We start from the raw sequence: 20,719 nt of genomic DNA on the forward strand, positions 1-20,719 counted from the left end.
ATATGTTTGAATGAGATTAGCTTATACTGATGGTCCCTTACTATATACCAGCCTCTACCATCAGTGAGTGAATGTTATGTGAATGGGTGAATGTGACGAGTAGTGCTTTGAGTGGTCAAAAAGACTAAAAAAGCACCATTTAAGTACAAGTCCAGTCCATTTACCATTCTAACTCATAACATGCGGGTGTTCTGCTTCAAATGTTTCAACCTTTAAAGAGCAAGAAACGAGTTAACAGTCCAAAATATTTTACCAGCAACACAAAGTTGTTAAAAACAGCCAGCTTACTGCACAGAGCGCTACAGAAGTCTGCTACTTTCTGAACTGTTTCACTTTTTAAATAAAATGTAATTATTAGAACACAGGTACACATCCTCAGACATGATACAGGATACCCCGGCACAATTTCTGTGTCCTCTGTGAGTCCTTGTGTGTGTAACATCTGCGGCTGGGACACGAGCACAGGGGGGCTTCACGCAGGAGGAGGGAAGTCAGCAGATGCACTGGGAGAGGAGTCATGGTCTCTGTGTCGTAGAGGGGATTAAAAAGCACATACACACGACTGTACGCAAAAACACTCACATGCACTCATGACCCAAACTCACCTAATTTCCTTGCTATTCTTTTTTCATTTTAGACCCCCCCCATCACCCACACTCACCCTGGGCCTCCTCAGGCCTGCATCATGGAGCAGATGGCTTAGTCAGATTAGCAAAGGAAATATCAAATTGGATGTTATCAAATTACTGCAAGGAGATTAGATTTAAAGCATAATCTCTTTGGTCTTTATCCTTCAATTGGCCTCCTTTGCTCATATTTGTGGTATGACAGCTGAAGCAGGCATACATCGAGTCTGAGTGTGCTGATGATTTAAATGATATAATTAAGTCAATCTGGATCAGAAAATAACTGGATTGGGGAAAGTTGGGCCTGCAGCATAAGCTTTCAGGCCTCTCTGTGAATAGAGTCATTAAAGCCAATGTTTCTCTTTCTTATATTTAAGTTTGAGTTCTGCTGTTCTTCGCTCTTTGCAGGGTTCTGGAGAAAATCGGGAAAGTCTATGATGGCCCCGTCACTGGGGGAGGCAGAGTTATCCGCCACTTCAGGTCTAGCTCAGTGCCCACCCCCCTGCCCATCGAGAACATGGTCCTTTCCTCCGCCAATCCATCCATCAAACCAGCGCTGCAGCAGGTAGCTCATACCAATGATGACGGGGCAGGAGGAGGAGGTCTGTCCTCTCCCAGGAAGCAGCCCCCTCCCAAACCAAAGAGGGACCCTAACACACGTCTGAGTGCGTCTTATGAAGCAGTCAGTGCCGGGTTAGTGATGGCAGCCAAAGAGTGCCCCACTCCAGAGGGATGCGGCTCACCAGCTGGGAGCCCTCCTAAATCCCAGCTGTCCCCCACAGACCCAGCAGGTAAATCACCTCTACTGCTCTTTAAGACATACAACAGATGGTGTTTTTGTGTCAGTGCCTAATACTACAACTTTCTCTGCATCTTCAGCGTCATCCAAGCCCCGCCCCCATAGTGATGACTACACAACCATGAGGAAGGTGCCACCGCCTAAACCTAAGCGCAGTCCCAACACTAAGCTAACGGGCTCATACGAGGAGATCAACGCTGTGGCGCCACAGCTCCACCAGCTGCGCCCTGCAGATGTAAAGCTGGCCTTGCTGTCCCGTGCTGGAGGATTTGGAGGGTTTGGTGGTTTAATGCAGAGAGCAGCTTCCATTGATGCCCCACAAGGGGTAGGACTGAGTCTGTTCCAGGGCCACGATGAAGAGGATGTATACATAGAGATGTTGGGCTCCCAGCAGCGGGCTCGGAGCCTCCAGGAGCCTCCTGATAGCCCCGAATTCACTGACTCAGAGGCTGTGTATGAGGAGATGAAATATTTCCATCATGAAGATGGTGGAGCTCCCACCACTGTGGTTTCAAAAGCAGCCAAACTGGAGGCTCTAGGTTTGGGCCTTGTAGGATTAGGGACCTCTCCTCCTAAAAGCGGGGACACCAAGCGAGGTTCAGCTGGGGTGACTGCCGCCATCGACACCACTCACTTACACATCGCACTAAACAACGCAGCTCCCAAAACCCCTCACAGCAAAGATGGCAGCTGTGACATCCCTGCTCCCTTCCCCAACCTGCTCCCCCATCGTCCTCCTCTCCTGGTGTTTCCCCCCTCACCCGTCACCTGTTCCCCCGCTTCAGACGAGTCACCCCTCACCCCCTTAGAGGTAAAGAAGCTGCCTGTGTTTGAAACAAACTTGAACTACGCTACTGGCCCCGACAGCCCACTCTCCCCACAGTATGCCCGCCAGAGGGCTGACTCCTCCCCAAGCCTCACTGTCCTCATGCCAGAGAAAAAGTCCACACCTCCACTCACCCCTCCTCCTCCACCTCCTCCCCCTTGTAACCCACCTCCCCCCTACAGACCCCCTTCACACTTCCCCTTCCCGCCTGAGGCCAACTTCCTGGCTCTGACTCGAGCAGCATCTGTCACAGGAAGTTCGGACTCCCCCAAAACCTCCGCCTCTCAAAGGGCAGGTGGGGAGCCTCTGGGGAAGCCTCCTCCCTACTCCCCGGTGAAGATGTCTCGTCCCGAGCCTAGGCGGGCTCACTCATGCTCCTCCTCTCCGCTGCTGTTCAACCCAGCCAATGGTAGACCGCTGACCAGCCCTCTGGACGAGCTCAACACGCTGTTCAGCTCTGGAAGGAGCCTGCTGAGAAAGTCCACATCAGGACGCAAGATGAGGGATGGAGGTCTGTCAGTAATGCTTGCAGACAAATACATGTACATACACACACCGCTACAAACACCTAAATAACAAGGAGAGCGTAGATCACAACATAAGAACAGTTTTGAACATCACATGTCAATTTCTCCCTCTGTCTTTCCGATCATTCTTTTAAAATGTATCTACATTTAAAGGAACTTTGGCCAGACCTCTGCTGAGTAAATCTGTTGGTTGGTACATTTATCTTTAGCAAGTTAGGACTATTTTATGTTGTAATTTTTCACACCGTGTCCCCGTTAAACGCCAGTATTTTTGTGAGTGCATGCCCCCTTTTAGCAGGCCTGTGCTTGTGTCCATTATGTCCTCTATCTGCAGTGATGAGTTCATGATCACAGCCTTAGCCTCAGCCTGCTCTGTGCCACATGATTCATTGGATACTCTGTGATTACCTCCTGCAGAAGCAGTGAGATTGCGGGCAGGAGATAACTGCCTGCGTTCCACACACATGCTCTGTTTCTGAGCGGTATATTGGTGAGATGCACTCAACAGTCTTCCTCACATATCCCACCTTCTCTGCACATCCAAACTCCTTGCATTGATTCAGGTACAGCCAGACACCTTTGGCCCACTAGAGGCATCCAATTTGTTACAGTCTGCAGTGCTGTGTTGCCCTTTGGCTGCTGCATCTGCCTCCTAACATGTTGCCTAATGAGGTATCTTGTGTAGCCCACTCAGCGTCACACTGACTGCACTATAGGTATGGTATAGCTGTGTTCTCCTGTATTTTAGCTCTACATATGGAGCGCATGCATGCTGTGTGACACTGATACAAAGGTTGACCTTTGCAAAATGAGGCCAAACATATTTGTCAATTAGAAAAAAAGGGGTGGGACCTCGGGTCATAGGTTTAGAGATTTCACTGTGGTGCGTTTATGAAAGTGAATTTCCTACGCAGGAAAAGTTCAAAGCTACTTTGTCCCTCTGTGTTTGTATCTGACTCTCTCTCCTCCAAGTGTATTAGTTGTGGCCGGGTTAATAATATATGAGCAGGAGGACGATGAGGATGGGCATCAAATATTTAACAGCTCACTCATGTTCTCCTGAAGACGGAGCGACTGCCCTGCAGCAGTAAACAGGACAACCTGGACAGTTAGCAAAATGACAATAAAGTGAAAGCTTTTGGTGTCAGTGATCGGTGTCTCATATTAATGTGGAGCTTCTCGATTTGTGGAGCACACAGTTGTGTCATACTTCTATTATTGTAATAAGTTTGAGGGTCAGAGAGCCAAAGTCCTTATAAGCAACGGTATGAGAGCACACCATGACGCACATGCTTCACGTGACACCCTGCGCTTCGTCAGCACCTGGACCTACGCAGGGGAAAGCGCTGGCGTCATGGAAATAGTGTGTGTGACAGAGGAACCTGGAACTGGGGTTCACAACCCTGCAGTTATTTTGAGTGGGCAAAGCCAGGCGGCTCGTCAGATCAGAGCATACAGGGATGCCAACGGGCTTAACAGGATGGCCTACTTCCGTTCCCCACTCAGCTGTTAAGTGACCGACTGTGATACCTGACGCTGTGGGAGGGGCAAGGGGTTACAGTTGCTATCCCAGACATCCCTGTGAAGAGCAGCTGCCTCCCCCTCCTCCTCCTCCTCCGCCTCCCCCTTTTTCATCCTAAGGGAATGAGAAAACCACAGGAATGCAAGGGGGAAGAGGGCAGGTGGTCTTGGCAGGCTTCAGGAAATCACTGTCATAAGACACCTCATGCCTTACCGGCAGCAGACGAATTCCCCCAAAATTGGATAAAAGTCTAATTTTCCCTCATTACAGTCTTCAGTCTACAAATCCAAACACTCATAGTGACTCATCTCTCCACAAGTCTGCAGCCCTCACATGGTCTCCCTCAGCCTACCTGGCCTTTATCACTCTGAAACACGCACCCCACCACTGGGACCAGTTGTAGAGTTTGTTACATTTATATTTAGGCACCTTGTGACCATGGCCAGACCAGGAGGCACATACTTTAAGAGTGAAACAGCAGCTGACAAATTCCCATTTATGTTGCCGTTCATACACCTACAGCCGCGTACTCATTCAGCGTGTGGGAGCCTGTGAGCCCCGAGGAGAGGCAGCAGGGTCAGAGGCAGGTCATGAGGAGTCACCTTCCCGGCAGACTGAGTGGATAAGTACTTTTTAAAAGACCAAGGGGGGAACTCACAAAGAGCGGATCATGGCCGCAAATAGCACCAAGGATTTTTTGTCTTATTTCCTCAATATCTTTTGATGCCAACATCTCAAGGCCTAATGAACTTAGCATGATTCAGCTTTAGTGGTGATATTCAAGCCCAAACAAGCCCATAAAGTTTTGTAGCTCTGTGCACTTTGCTCTTGTTTTGTGTCATATTGTGGAGGTGAGCTGTCGGCATCTCCACTTTCTGCAGCGCAAGGCTGCATTGTGCACTCTCATCTTCATGGCTGGAGTTAGGAAATTTCAATTTTCAATTCAATTAAATTTGCTTTATTCACATGAACAAAGACATGTTGCCAAAGCACATAAAATTCATACACATACATTACATATTATATAAATTACATATTTTATATGCATTAATGAACGATGGTGTCACCCATACAGCATATCTCCATGTCCTCACTTGCTGCGGTATGCTCATAAAACCTTCACTTAAAATCAGATATTATGGGATGGTGCGTCCCTCAGGCTGTGACAGGCAGACACATATTTAGCAGCCAGAGGAGCTGCTGACCCTTCCCCTAGGAGAACTGACAGTTTCTCTTCTAGGGTTAATGTTGGGAAGTTTGTTACTATTTTAATAATTTCCCGGTAGTGGGAATCTCTTAGAAAAGAGAACTTGCTACAGTGGAGGAGGAAGTGCATCTCTGTCTCTATGTCCCCTGTAGAGCAATGAGCACATAGACGCTCCTCTCTGGGCAGCCATGTCTGCCTGTGTCTTCCTGTCTCTACAGCCAGCTGGTGGTCACTCAGTCTGTATTTGGTCAGGATACGTCTTTGTTTTGTATCTCTGACACTGTAGAGATATTCATGATGAGTTTAATTTGGTTGTGTTTTGGATCAGTGCTGACTGGAGTCTGGCTGATTAGCTTCCTCACCAACTGACTTTCTATCTCTGAAAAAAAGGGAGGTTAAATCAAATTATTACAAACAGACTTTAGGTCAAGATGTTTTGTTTTTAGGTCATCCAGAGGTACAGTTGTTGTCATAATCACTGCAAAAAGCATGACTTGCTTTAGAAATTCTGATGCACAGCACCAGCTCACAGAGACAGTTTGTGGTGCATTTAAGCCTTTGCATGTGCTCTGTAGATTAGGCTGTATTTTTTGTCTCATTTCAACAGGGTTAGTGAGTGCAAAAGCTGCACAATCCTTAAGTGGATCAGGGCCCATGAGTGGAGAAAAGATACACCCAGATTAACCCATAATTAGTTTAGTTATAAAACTGTAGATAATCAGCAGATTTGACTGCAAACCACCAACTTTTTAATATTTTGCCTGAAAGTTTCAAAGTATTTCTGGTAGATAATGGCGAGCTGTGTATGACATAAGTGTTGATCTTTGATGTTTTTTTGCTACAGGATTCAATTCTAACATCAATCTGCCAGGAAGGGAAGACTCCGGCTCTGCCCCTACTTCACCGTCACTGCAACTTCAGGACAAGAACGCCAACAATCACACTTCTCACTCCTCGAGCCCCGCCCCCTTAGAGAACGGCAACCAGATCTCGAACGGTAACAGCACGAGTGATGTACATCTACAAAAGAAAGAAAGGCGTATGTTTTTAACTTATGTACTTAAAAGTCCCACAAAGAGGCTAAGAGCAGTGCTGCAATTTGTGGTGTGGAGCAAGTTGTCCCAAAATCCAGACAGGAGACCACAGAGAGCATTAAAGAAGAGCCTTTTTTTCAGCTGCAGCCAGAGTGATGACTATATTTTATCCTTTAAATACTCATGTCTTTCTACACAAGATAATCTTTGTAACCCATCTGGCAGTACCTTGAGTGATGTGTCTTTCAATCTGTACCTGTCTGTGCGTGGGAGGACTTTCTGTCAGCTGTTTGTGCTTTGTATAAAGTGCCTTTGATATCATGTGTTCAGGGTCGCTGGAGGATGAGAGTCACAGCAAGTCAAACACAACCAGCTCCGCCTCTCTGCACAGACACATGGACAGTCATCACACTCAGGTAAACACACACACACACAAACACACACACTTTTTGACAGCTGCACACATACAGATACTTTAAATGGAGAAAATATTGTGACTTTAGTTCTTTGAATTTGTGATTGTCAGGCATCATTTCTCTTTGTGGTTACCTTGTTTTTCTAACACCTGAACTACCAGCCTTTCACACGTGCAGAGACAAACCTGCTTACCCACTCACCTGCTTACGCACATCCAACTGCACTAACACACACTCAATGAGAACACAACTATGTCAGGTCTGTATTTTGTTTGGGGTTTGTTGACATTTTGAGTGGACAGGAAAGTGGCCTCCTTTGAACAACATGTATCACTCATGACATGGGAGCTTTCTCTGGCTCTGTGGACGGGTGTACAGTTACACGATTGGATTAAATGTCCTGCACGCTTGCACACAAAGCTCAAGAGTATCCACAGATGCACATGTATAGCCTTTGATGTACGCTTTTGATCAAAGTCAAGGTGGAATTAATAGAGAGTAGAAGACTCTTTAGAAAACTGGGACACTCTACAAACTTATTCACATGTGAATTTATTGAAAAATGTAAATACTTAGCAGCTGATCACACTCTCTTGACCACACTGAGACACATGTTCTCATAACCTTTACCTCACACAAAAACAGACACCTGATAGGAATATTTTTGACTACAAAAAACAGCACCAGATTGTCTTTTTCATCTCTGATTTCTTAAACCTCTTCATTTTCTAACTATAGGGCCACAACACTCTGAACTCAGTTTAGTCTTGTCTTCTGGATGTTAAGTCATATATACCCACCCTTAAGTGCAAGCTTGGTCACATCACTCTAAAACAGGGGTTCCCAAACATTTCAGCCCGCGACCCTCAAAATATAGGTGCCAAAGACTCGCGACCCCCACTGTCCCTCAAAGTAATTTAATGTGGCTTGATTTAGCTGGTATGCAGAAAATGAGCCTACCTATATGAGCATGTGTCTGTGTTCCCTGTGCTGTTATGAATTAACCTACTGCTACTGATGCTTTTGATAATTAACTGTTCACAAACCCTAAACTTAGGAGTCATCATGCAAAAAGAAAGGCAGAAAACTCATTACATTTTTTATTCGCAAGGTTTTTATTTCAAGGTTAGCTACTATTTGTGTCAATATTTTTTGCTATAATGGGTCAAATGTACTATTTTTAGATAATTAAGATTAAAAAAAAAATTCTGGAAGAAACATGACCCCCCATTTGTGTCTCACGACCCCCCAGGGGGTCCCGACCCACACTTTGGGAACCCCTGCATTATAGTACATGGATGCACAATTTCCACAGTGTCCCAACTATTTTGGAATTTCATTATCGTACATAAAAAAATAATACGAATACACACTCACAGCGAGATCCTAGCTGTAGGCTGAGGAGTGACACCCCCCCCCCCCCCCCCCACCCCCCCCCCCCAACTCTTGTCTGGAAATTATAATTATTGATCTGTAGCAGTTGCCACCGTGACCTTTACTACAAAGTTGTTGGCCCCCTACACTGGCTTCATCAGGAAGTCATTTAATAACAATAATGGACATTACACACAGGCGAAAGGTTTCTGATGGCGTCTGAAACAAGAGCATGCTCTGTATTCTGTGTCACCGCATCGTGTATCGCAGGATTCAGAAGTTTCATCCTGCTCTACATTTCTAAGAAAGTTTCACACTTCAGAGTCTGCATCAGTCTGTGATTGAGCGTCAGTGTCATTGATGCATGAAGCCCAAGGATGAGAAAAGCACACAGTGCCCCACTTTTAGAAAAGCTGAGGACATGCCAATCATATGACACTGCCACTAGAGATGTGAAGGCACATGGTGTACCCACTCCACAATCCTCAGGTGGACTAAATGTCAACTCACCTGAAGCATCTCTTTCAGGTTTTTCTCAATGTGTAGTATTACATTGATATGCCAGCACATCCTGTTCAATGTCGCCTTCTTTCAGGCGGAAGAATTCATTCCTGCAGTTTACTAAAATGTCTTAGATTCTTTCGGGTTTTGTCAGAATATGTGAACTGTTGGACTTTTACCCTTGGATCCAAACTCTTTTCTGTCTGTCTAAATCTATTGAGCTTGGCTGTTTTTCTCACTCCCTCCTTTATCTTCCAGAGAGGTCATCTCAACTTTTCTCCATTCGGTGCGGGGGCTGCCCTCTAAAACAGTGAGGGGGGGGAAAGGGGGGCTCACTGGGAGCCCTATTAACATGTAGGGATGTGGTGAGTGTATGTCATTTCTCGCTGCACTCTATCCCCTAACAGCAGTGATTTTCATAGAGCCATCCTGAGATAATGACAGTTATTGTCTGTAGAGCACCAAAAAGAACTCAGGAACTTTAAGTTTGAAGTACTGCTTCACTTAAAATCTGCTTTTGAAATTATAAACACTTGATTGTATAAATTTGAAAGATGGTTTTCAAACATTGATGAAGGAAAAATGACAGTGTTTTGAAATCACCAATGATTCAAATGTTCTCAAAGTATATCCCCTCTTCTATCTTGAAAACCACTGCTTTGCAAGACACCATTTAGCTTTACCTGCTCCAGTCATTCTATATTTCCTGCATCCTCTTAAAACCTGTTCTGGAATCAGATTAGATCTGAGCAGGGAAAAATCTGATCCTAGAACTGGTGATGTTGCTGCTTTCCTCCCTCCATTCTTTATTTCTGAAAGGAAACTGCAGCTCTTTGGTTCAGTTTGACTCTGTACTTGTATTCTTACACATTACCCTTCATAATAGATCTGAACTTTGTCATGCTCTTAAATAGAAGATGTGACAATCACACTTAAACATTCCTTTTTTGTTTGTTACAAAGCTGCTTACTGAAGAAATCTGTACAGTCACTTTAGCTTTATGTAACAAAGTATGTAGTTTTGAGTTTGGAAGGTATGCTTGTGATGAGATAACACATTCGTATAACAGGAAAAATCTTTGAAAAGTTATCCCAATAGCACTGATATCAAAATCATACAGCACATATCAGATATACGATCCGTGGAGGATTCATCTGGCATCTAAAAGTGCTTATTTCTGCTTTAATTATCTATTTTAAGTAAATAAAGTTATTCCCTCAATTTGTGTTGTGGGTAAGTTTTCTAAAAGTCTCTGGTCTTCTTAGAAGAAGCAGAAAACACCCATTTAATTTAACTCTTCAATGACATATTTTTCTTATGGAGGCAGCAGCGTAAGTATGCAACATTTGGAGGTTGCACATGCTGTAAAAGAAAATAAAAGAGAGAAGAGTATTGAACATGTGATGAAAAAGATTTCCTACATTGCTTTCAGTCACAATGGCCTTAAAAGTGCTATTTATATAGTGGATTTATTGGATATTGGTGAGAAATGTACTTCAATATTTGACATTTCACATCATGACAGGTGATCCGTGTTGATCAGTTTAAGTAATTGCATCCTTGTATATGCTAAAACACCTTCAAATAAGCATGCACCAGCACCAGTTTTGTTGTCACTCTGTAGACACTCAGAGGTTGAGTAAGTCTGTTGGAAAAGAAGAGCTGCAGTTTTTATAGTCGCTCATTCATCTGCTGAGATTTTATGTTGCTGAGTCCATCATTTCCCCCTTTTTTAACCGTTCTGAAACTATATGTTGTCATTGATGTTGCACCAAACTCAGACATACTATCTGCAGAAGAAGTCAATCCAAATCTTCATCTTCATGCATCAACAATAATCCCTCAACAAAACCTCTCCAGTCAAAGTGTGACCGCTCTCCGTTACCACCGAAACATGTGAAGATGGACACTTTCGTCTCGCCTCTTTGCCTTGCTGATCTCGTGTGTTGTCTGAAACAGGTTCATTACCATGAGTTCATTCAAGAGATGGGAACAACTCTGTGACCCAGAAAGCCTTTCAATTAGCTGCATTCCAGACTGTGTTTATGTAGGATTAGCAGATCTAATGGGATAAATGAAAGGGAAAGGATGAAGGAAGAAGAGGGGGACGGATATCTCAGTTAGGAATGAATGGAGCAGTTTGTTTTTGGTTGCTGTAGTTTGTAGTCAACAGCAGTCTAGACTAAACATGTAAAGAATAGGCAGGGGGCCTGTTTGGCCAGCTTAATGACTGGATGCTACAGAGATTAATATTTTTTTCCCTCAGACAAATTGTAGGCATGTGTAATGACATTTAAAGTGGGAGAGGGGCTGTGCTGCCTGTTTCATATTCAAATAACAACACTTAGAGGCGGAGGAGGACACACAGAGCCGTGGTGTCTCTGCTTGAAGCGGCTGATTTCCAGCTGGGATACGTGTGAGTTAAGGTAACACGCTCTTTCTCTGAAACCCCCTCATCACCTGACCTGTCGGACACACTTTTTCCTGGAAAGACCTCACACATGGATCATCACTGACCACTCACATCTCTCAGTCCCTCTTTTTTCCCTTGCGCTGTGTTCTCCTCTCTGGATGAACTGTGCCAGAAATAGACGCGTTCAAGTGACTCTCTGTTCTAGCTTCCCTAAAGAAAGCTGTTTAGCTGATAACGATATTCGTTTTTCAGAGCCATTCTAATAATGACCGCCTTCTCTGGTTTAATACACTCACCAATTGAATGTGTGTTTGTGCGATGTGAGCACAGATTGGTTGGGTCCAATCAGAAAAGCATGCCAAGGCGTGTATCAGTGGAAAGTGTTTCATGGGGAGGAGGTCGCAGGTTATTATCACACTCCTTATCCACAGGATGTCCGGTCTGTGAGAGTTTAGAATGACCACTACTGGTCCTATATTACCATATCATTACCATAACATTAGCAATCTATTAACATGTTGATTGGATGGCGGCTCCCTCCCCCCATGTCCTTGCTCACAAGGATGTGCTTACAAATCCACAGATTGAGTGATAATGAAGGGAATGGAAACCAGGTGTTATTTTTCCTACTTTATGAAATCTTTATAAATATTTATAATATTTTAGATACCACTTGTATCAGGTTTTATGGATGAGATTGTCCCATGGACTACAAGTAAGCAGGTGTTCAGATGATAAATAGCTCTTGTTTCTACAGAGGCATCCCTCACTCGGTTTAGTGCTCCCATTCATGCAGCGTTGTTCCATCACTTCACACAGCAAAGCTCTGCCAATTCAACCCAAACTGTAACAGCTCTGAAGAAATCATCGTCATTAATGTTAGAGTTTTTTATTCAGACTGTTTAATTGGGGATTTTTTTTTATGATTAATAGTTTATTGTTTTTTCACAGGGAACAAGCATAAACAAGCAGTAGCACCGTGGACAGCAAAAAACACATCAAACTACAGTAAACACCATACAATTAGAAAAAAAAATAAATAATAAAAACAAATAAAATAATAATAACAGTAATAATAATATTAATAATGATAACAGTAATAATAAGAATAAAGATAACAGTAGTAATAACAATGATAATAATAATGATAATGATAACAGTAATAATAATGATGATGATAATAATAATATTAATATAAATAATAATATTAGTAATAATAATAATAATACAAATAATAATATTAGTAATAATGAATAATAAAAAAATGATAAATGATGACGATGATGTATATAAATAATAATAGTAATATCAATAAATAAAATAACAATAATTAACTATAATAGTAAATATAATAATAAATAAATAAATAAATAACTGTGATGCAGTTAGTTTAAAAGTCGACAGCGTTTTCTTATCAAATTCTGTTTACAACATTATATTGTAATGTAGGTTAAATTATTTCCCCTTTTTCTAAGCTGGAAATGTCTTCAGTCAGGCACTCCTCCACATTATTTAGAAGCCTGTATTATAATTGTTCTAGGAGAGTAAAGTGACCAAGAAAGGTGCACCATGAGGATAAAACTGGTGCTGAGGAGACCTTAAATACTGTAATCTAGCTCCTGCCTTCATATTAGGAAGAAAAATTCTGGTTACTTCGAGCAGAGTGTTTATTTGGGACTTTGTTATAAGACTGCTTATATGCACTAAAAGGAAACCCTGTTTAACATGATTCAGTGAAGACAATGCCCCACAACTTAAAGGCATCATTTTGGAGGAAGCTCCTGACCTGGTTTACTTTCCAAACCCTGACCCTGTTTCAAAGTGCAGTCCATAACGAAGCAATGTTTGTCCCATTATGGCTCTGTTAAGGCCTGGCTGAAGTGGTGGTAGCTGTTACAGCAGCATAACACTGCCCCTGTTTTGGGAATGAGATGTTCAGTAGTCACATAAGTGTGATGTTCAAGTGTCCATGTACTTGCCACAAGAGTGAGTTTGAATCATTAGGCGACTCTGATGCAGCAGTGTTATCTTAGTCGGTCGTTCTGAAGATGAGTACTAAAATAACTTCAAGCTTTACTGCCTCAAACTTTGATATCTAAAAATGTGTGTTGCTCTCTATAAGTGGCCCCATATCTGTTGCTGATGTGTGTTTGCGTGCGTCCATGTACAGTCAAGCATTTGCAGAAGGACACTGTGTTCCTGCTTGTCTACTGTTCCGGTAGCTGGTGTTCCTAGCTGGCGCCAGAGCAGAGAATAGCCTGGCAGGGAGGTGTAAATTATGGATTAGGTCGTGGAGTATTGTGCTTGTGCAGGCAATCAATCTGAATGTATGTGTGTGCGTGCGTGTGTGTGTTTGTGTGTGTGAGCATGGACTCACAGGTGTGTTCTTGTCCAGATATGAGCATGTGATCCTGGCTCTGTTCGTATGTTGAGGTATGTCATGCGTGCAATGTGCATGCATTGGTTCATGCTCGTGCTGTGTGTGTGTGCCTCCTGCTTTGTGTCTATCTCCATGTGAAATGTATGACTGTGTGTAGTCGACGCCTCGCATTATGCGGAGAAAATGTTGTGGTATAAGGACTGAGAGCTTGATCTGGCTCACGTCTTCACCTTCAGCAGTGTTTGGAAAAAGAGGAGGGAAAAATATGAAAGAAATCCCCTGTCACATGACATCAAAAAATCAAAAGAAAAGGGTTTGTAATGTTTCTAGAACTTGGTGGAGGATCTGATAAAATTCACTCCAGACATTGACGTCTCATGAGTGTTGTAATTCACTGATATATGATGTACTTATACATTTTTAGTACAAACCGATGTTCTGTGGATCTGGAGAGGTAAGAAACAGCTCCTGACCCGGTTTGGATCATCTGTGTCTTCCAGCACTGATTGGAAGCAGATTGGAATTCCTGTCTGATTGATTAACCCACGTATTGACTGGCAGATGACTGATGATGTTCACCTAACGGGATGTTGTGTACATGTGTGTGTGTTTGACCGGTGTGTGAAAAAGATCAAGAGCCACTATAGGTGCTGGCTGCACAGGATCCACTCTGCACGTTCACAGACAGAATATGGAAATGTGTCTTGTCTGCTGGAGTCGTCAGTCAGAGTGGGGATCCCTCTCTGCTACTCTCCATACGACTCTCATGAGATGGCTCTGTGCCAGCTCCAGATTCATCTCTGTGTTGTTTACCAGAATGATTCATGAGAACGAGTGTCCTACTTTACGAAGAGAACCCCGGCACACTGATCACTGCCTCTCTCAGGATGATGGATCAGACAAAGCTGTCTGATTTCTCTTGCTCTGTGGGTGGTAATCTCTGATGGCGACATGATGTGAGGATGATATTTTAAATCTCTTTGGGTCCCTTGAAGGCTTCCGCTTGACAGTCGGATGATTTTATTTCTTTCCATTAACCCACTGCTTGTCATCCACACTGTCCCCACTCTGCCTCCTACAATCACAGCTTGCTCATGCCTGCTTCTCGTCATCCTTTCGCGAATCTATTCAGGAAAGAGTCATCACTGCTTGATTTAACTCTTTAGTCCTCTCATGTTTTTTTCTTACCGTCCCCCTCCTTTCTTCTGCATCAGGTGTTCCAGCGGTTACGTCTGACAAACGGGGATGAGAGCACCGCCCTCGGGGAGCTTCTGCGATGGCGACGAGTGCAGTGTGAGGGGCGGGGTGCGTGGAAGCACCGCCCACCTCCGTCCCCAACCCTTCCCCCCACCCTGCTCTGGACCAACAGGAAAGCCTCTCCATGACAGACGCTGAGTGACTCAGTCACATGTATTACAAAGAGTTCGTCCCTCTCTTTCCTTTCAGCCACACCACAGCCACACATTTTCTGGTTCTGATGTTATGTTTTATGTGGACTGGGTATCCTCAGTGCTCAGGGGTGAGGTTAAAGCTGCTAACCCCACAGCGTGAGCCTCATCCCTGGGCTGAGGTCCAACCTCTGCGCCTTTGACCTCCACTGTGGAGGATTCCGCAACTTGTACAGTAAGTAGCTAAGCACTTGATAATACTGAAGAGTGTTATCTGTGGAGAATGATTGGAAAGCAGACACAGTGGAGGCTCATGGGGAGCAACTTGTTTTTGGTTTTGTTCAAACGTTTATTTAACAAAGACAGAGAGGTGGAAGATTACTTGATTTATTTGTCGTTCTGAAAAATCCGTATGATTTCTTGGCTCAGTGTGAATTCAAATGCAAATTAGCATCAGTTTTGAAATTACCCTTTGAGTGCTCACGTCCAAATGGTGCTGACTATACTTGACATGTTCTAACTATGATGTCCCCATGAATGCCTGCGTGTGCACCCCCGAGTCTCAGACCTTTCTGAAGTTTACAACTTAACCACGGCCTTCGGACACCTCCGGTGTTCAGCGTAGAGTACTGATTTAGATATGGGGCTTTCAGGTACGCAGCTCTCACTTAGCCTCTCACTTCTTGGGCTCTAAGTGCTACTGCAGCCCTGGCAACAAGTGACCAGGGGTCAGGGTAACCTCAATGTAATATCCCAAGGTGCACTTCTTTCCCCATTGTTACCACCAGCCTTTGAGGAACAAGAAACCTCTGGCCAAATTTCTGCACTAACCTTTACAAGGAAAGGGGAGTCAACACAAACCTGCTCTGGTTTAAGGTACAAGGCTAACATAACAAAGCTGTAGCTGACAGGTATGTAGTTCATGTTGTGAACATGGAACTCTGTGCCAAAGTGAAACTACGTGTGAGAGGCGTGTCTAAACTAACATGTATAGGTATTAAAAGGATGTATTCAATAGTTCCCATAGACTCATACAGACTGAGAGAAAAGACCAAATCAAAGCTGTTACTGTGGATTAGAGGAGATTAAACGGACCGTTTCTGAGAACATCAAAAGAACATGACGAAAAGAGGAAAAAAAAACAGTCTACACTTGAAAGTAGCAACATGACTCCCACCGTGTCTCATCAGCACCTGAACTGTGTCACGTGTTCGGTGTTGTTCAGGAGACTGTGCCGAGCTCAGGAACTCACGCACAGATGAACTCAATTATTGTACAGACCGCTCCGCCGTGGGTTTGAAACCCATTACCCTCCACGTCCTCCCTTCATCTCCTCTTCCTACCCAACCCCATCAAACAGACCCCACTGCCCCACTTGGTCTATGACCATGCCCCCCCAAACCCTCCTTCCTAATGGATCAAACCGGCTCTACGGGTGTCTCCATGGTAACCACTCTGTAAATAATGACCAGTGTTGTATGTTGTAGCTTTTACTCCAGCAGAGAAGCACGGAGAATGAAGTGAAAGGAGAGGAAAGGGTTGTGAGAACACCGTCTATGATGGTGAAACTGAGATCTCAGAATGTCTTGGGTTAGATGCAATGACCGAGGTAAAGAGAAGAAGTTTATTTTAAAATGTGAATATCTTTTTTTCCAGAATGATTGTCTATTGCTATGAAATTCTTTATACTCTATTTAAGATTCCCCTCCCCCCTGATCCTGCTGTTCTGTTCATACGATGCAAGGCAGATGTTTTCATTGTATATGGATGTTTTATTGCACAATATTTATATGTTGTCGTCGTGTTGACTTCTGTAATGGGCTGGGCGTGTCTCGACAAGCCGTTTGATCACCGAAGATCGCTCTGAATTGTTAGAGCCACAGAGTATTGATACTTTTAATTGATTTCTCATTCCCACTGATCACTCACAACGTGTCTGATTGATTCAGCCGTACAAATCAGCAGCACCATCACAGGATCAATCCCGGATGTCGGTGCATCGAGGCGCACAAATATTCAAGAGGAATTAGTGGAAGCCGCTAATGTTCCCAACAGAGGTGGCCAATCTTTGAGCTGCTATTTTGACTGACTGGCTGAATGTACATACAACTGCAAACTTTCCTTTACCTGCCTGTGCACATCAATGAACCCCTATATATGTTATTACTGGAACATGCGCCTGTATTGAAACAGTGTATCTGACTGCTATATGTAATTATTGTCTTCAGAAGTTGTGTACGCACTCCATCTTTTACAGTAACCTAATGACAAAGCAGCATTTCTGATAAGGCATTAATTTGCTCCATGATTCACACCTTCTGTGCTGTGATTGGGGTTGCATGACGTGTACTGCCTTGCAGTGCTTTATAACTTAGTTTCATGTTAGTATGATTCAGATCCATCGCAGGGGAATTCAACCTATCAGTGATCAAACAATATAGAACGATCAAACTAAAAAATCTTGCCAATGCCAATGAAAGAGACTTTACACTCTCTTTATTGGTCCTCCATTATGTTTAGATTATTTGTGTTTTGTTACTATTTTTACAGAAATCATGAAATGAAGAGATTATTTGTCCTTTTTAAAAAAAAATATAATTCCTTGTAACCTTGCATGACCTCATGTTGGACCTGTCCTCCCAAAACATGCTCATGCTGTAAAAATCCCCAAAAAGATGTCTAATGTGAAGAACCGCATCCCTCTGCACTGTGACTCACCGCACTGTCCCCCCAGCTGTAATCGATTATCATCCACCTTTTAAACTGGACCAACCTGCACACATATCAGCTCCACCCTGATGACCTACGCTCAGTCCATACTCATCACCAAACCCTGGCAGCCAGAATACTGCCACTCATCGTCGTGAATCAGGAATCCTCCGCTCTGAGATAAGCTCTCTGGTGCGTCTGTTAGTTCAGAGCGGCTGTTTTACTGTCCCCAGTCCATGTATAGTCGTCCTGAGAGACACAATATTTAAGCACCTGAAAAAGGGTGTCTCACTGCCTTTCATAGTGTTCTTTTTATACATGACATACAGTATATTTTAACCTGCATACATATGTGTTTGTGGAAAGAAAAAAGATTGTATGTGATATTTCATAATTATTATGTTCCCAATGTTTTATAAGTACTGTACCTGTACAGCAATAAAGCACAATTGTGTCAACGACAGCTTTTAAGAGTCTATGTGTGCATGTCTACTCCAGATATAGCCAAGAAAAAGTGTTTGTGTGTACTGCACTGATCAGCCATAACCTCCCACCTAAAGTGTGCTGGTCCCCTTCTGGTAAGGTCAAGGTCACCTGCTTTGACATGGCCTCCACTAGACCTCTGAAAGCATGCTTTTGTATCTGGCACTAAGACATTAGCTGCGAATCCTGAGTGCTTTAAGGCTGACCACACACGTGACGATTTTAGGCCACATTTAGGGCCCAATTTGCCACCCTCAATGATCGGGGTGGGGGGGGGGGGGTGACCGATCATTTGTCCAAATAACCCTGAAGTGTGTAGTGTCAGGACGATTATTTTACTGCTCCACCTGACGGCGTCAAGGCCTCCTCAGCCTGGGATCGTGAACTTCAAACATGTCGATTGTTGACCTGTACGATTCCAGGTAGGACTGCCTATGACAGTGGGAAGCATCATCAACTGGGTTTTGATTACTTTCACTGCTAACTAACATAGACACAAATTTACCCAGAGCCAAGTGGACTATTGAAAAAGAAGACCAGCCTCTGAAATTATTCACCCATTTTCTTTTCCTGTTTTTTTTTTTTTTTTTGCTCAAAAACAGACCATACGCCAGGACAGCCAGCAGACGACGTTGATCACCCTCCATGCTTGTTTGTTTTCTGAAGTCACATTTTATCACGTGAGTTTCTGTGAGATCTTGCATCTATGGAATCGTTACCCACAAACATCAAGTGCGTGATATAGCGGTCTTATGGAATCATCTAGTGTGTGCGCAGAGGATTGTAAGAGGCAATGTCGTTCCCATCAACTGTCATTGGTCATAAGTTGATGGCTGATCGATGTTACCCAGAGTGGTGTCTAGCATTACAAAATACAGCGTTGAAGGCGATCCAGATAGAACTTGACATTATCATACTCTGCCTCAAGTGATGTCACTCAAGTCAGTGTCAGTTGAGGCTCAACACAGCAAATCTTAGTTGATCAGAATGGAGTGAACTAAACCTCTGTAGCATGCTCATTGTCTCTACTGCAGGTTAGCAGGTTTAAGGCTACATAAGCAGCTACTTGCATCACGTTGCATTGTTTGTTATGTAGGCTTCAAGTTTTGACAAGCAAGAACACATAAGATGATTTGTACAGTAGTTCTTTGGCATAGATTTTAATGCTCTAAAAAAATTATAATACACAACTTTAATTGTAACAATGTTACAGGAATTTAGTGCAAGGTTAGCTCGGTGCATTTTTAGCTGATATGAAGTACAAATCAAATATTGCTGTGCTAGGCTCAATCTATGTTATATTGTAGGGCTTGTATGAGATATAGCTTGGAAGTACTCTAATCTTCCCATTATCTGAAATCTTGGCTTGAGTATCTTTGGCTATGTTCACACTGCAGGCAAAAGTAACTCAAATCCGATTTTTTGGAGGGGGCAAGTGAACACTCAAATCTGACCAGAAATCTGATTTTTTCAAATCAGATTCAGACCACTTCCATATGTGGTCCTGAATCAGATACAGATCAGATTTTTTTTAATGCAACCTCAGTGTGAACAGCCAAGGCGGATTTGATGAGCATTTGATACTTTCACGTCACTTTATAGCAACACACGTCACAATTCTGTGCGGCGGTAGCCTTGCAAAAATGGAGGATAGCAACGATGGAGCAAGTCAATGGAGGGACAGCGAGGTCTTGGACCTTATAAATATATGGAGTGACACTGCCGATGGAGTCTTGGGGAAAGCCGCTGACAGATGTAATTGAAAGTTGCCCTCGACATCCAGAAGTTTTGAATAAACTTTGTGTCTGTGAAACTATTAACGTCGCAGACCCACCACTCCTGACTCTGTGTCCGCATCCACATAGACCTTTCAATCCTATTTGCGGCCACAGCTCAGAAAAAAGCCAAAACGAGCAATTTGGCTCTCTTTTTCTTTATACTTGACCTCCTCCGCACCTGGTTATTCATTCTCCGGCTCCCACTGCACAAAAACTTTGTAACAAAGGTGAAAATGCTGACTTCCTCCATGTTTACGTTTGTATAACAGCTGCATGTGACGTCGTTGTTACTGTTCTTTTGGGCTTACGGGGCAGTTTGGAGCTGCAAACAGTTCACACTGGAAATGGATACAGGTCACATTATAGATGGTAATGTGAACAGGCAAACAAAAAATCAGATCGGAGCAAAAAAAATCGGAATTGAGCATTAAGCCTTGCAGTTTGAACGTAGACTTTGAGACAACTTTAAACTCCGACTACGAGACGGAACCTTCATAATCAGACAAATGTGAGAGCTCGCACTCGTCTCAGTTACAATATGAAGAACTCTGACTGTGTGACTAACCTTTCAAATTGAAATAATCTGAGAACTCACACCAGTCTCATTTTTTCAGCTTAGATCACGAGACAACTGTAAGAAATATTAGAGATCTAACATGGGACGCAATTTGAGACTGAATCGTATATATTTTTCAGGAGTCACAAACAAGACAAATGAGAAAAGTTATGAAATCTT

At 43.4% G+C, this 20,719-nt stretch overlaps 1 protein-coding gene across 6 annotated transcripts in view; it reads left to right on the forward strand.

Annotated features, from left to right (window-relative positions):
- Positions 1-18,185, forward strand: part of myo16 (myosin XVI) — a 149,958-nt gene extending 131,773 nt beyond the window's left edge. For 3 of the 6 annotated variants that reach the window (XM_034693375.1, XM_034693376.1, XM_034693377.1), the window contains exons 31-35: positions 1,035-1,417; positions 1,506-2,762; positions 6,352-6,504; positions 6,872-6,957; positions 14,840-18,184. In XM_034693375.1, coding sequence (XP_034549266.1) covers positions 1,035-1,417; positions 1,506-2,762; positions 6,352-6,504; positions 6,872-6,957; positions 14,840-15,010 — 2,050 coding nt within the window. In that variant the 3' untranslated portion in view covers positions 15,011-18,184. Of the gene's footprint in view, positions 1-1,034; positions 1,418-1,505; positions 2,763-6,351; positions 6,505-6,871; positions 6,958-9,090; positions 9,198-14,839 lie in introns of those variants that run through there. The other 3 variants (XM_034693379.1, XM_034693378.1, XM_034693374.1) reach the window with 2 other exon arrangements.
- The last annotated feature ends 2,534 nt before the right edge of the window (positions 18,186-20,719 follow it).

Source organism: Notolabrus celidotus, chromosome 10, assembly GCF_009762535.1.
Source record: "Notolabrus celidotus isolate fNotCel1 chromosome 10, fNotCel1.pri, whole genome shotgun sequence".
Lineage (NCBI taxonomy): Eukaryota > Metazoa > Chordata > Actinopteri > Labriformes > Labridae > Notolabrus > Notolabrus celidotus.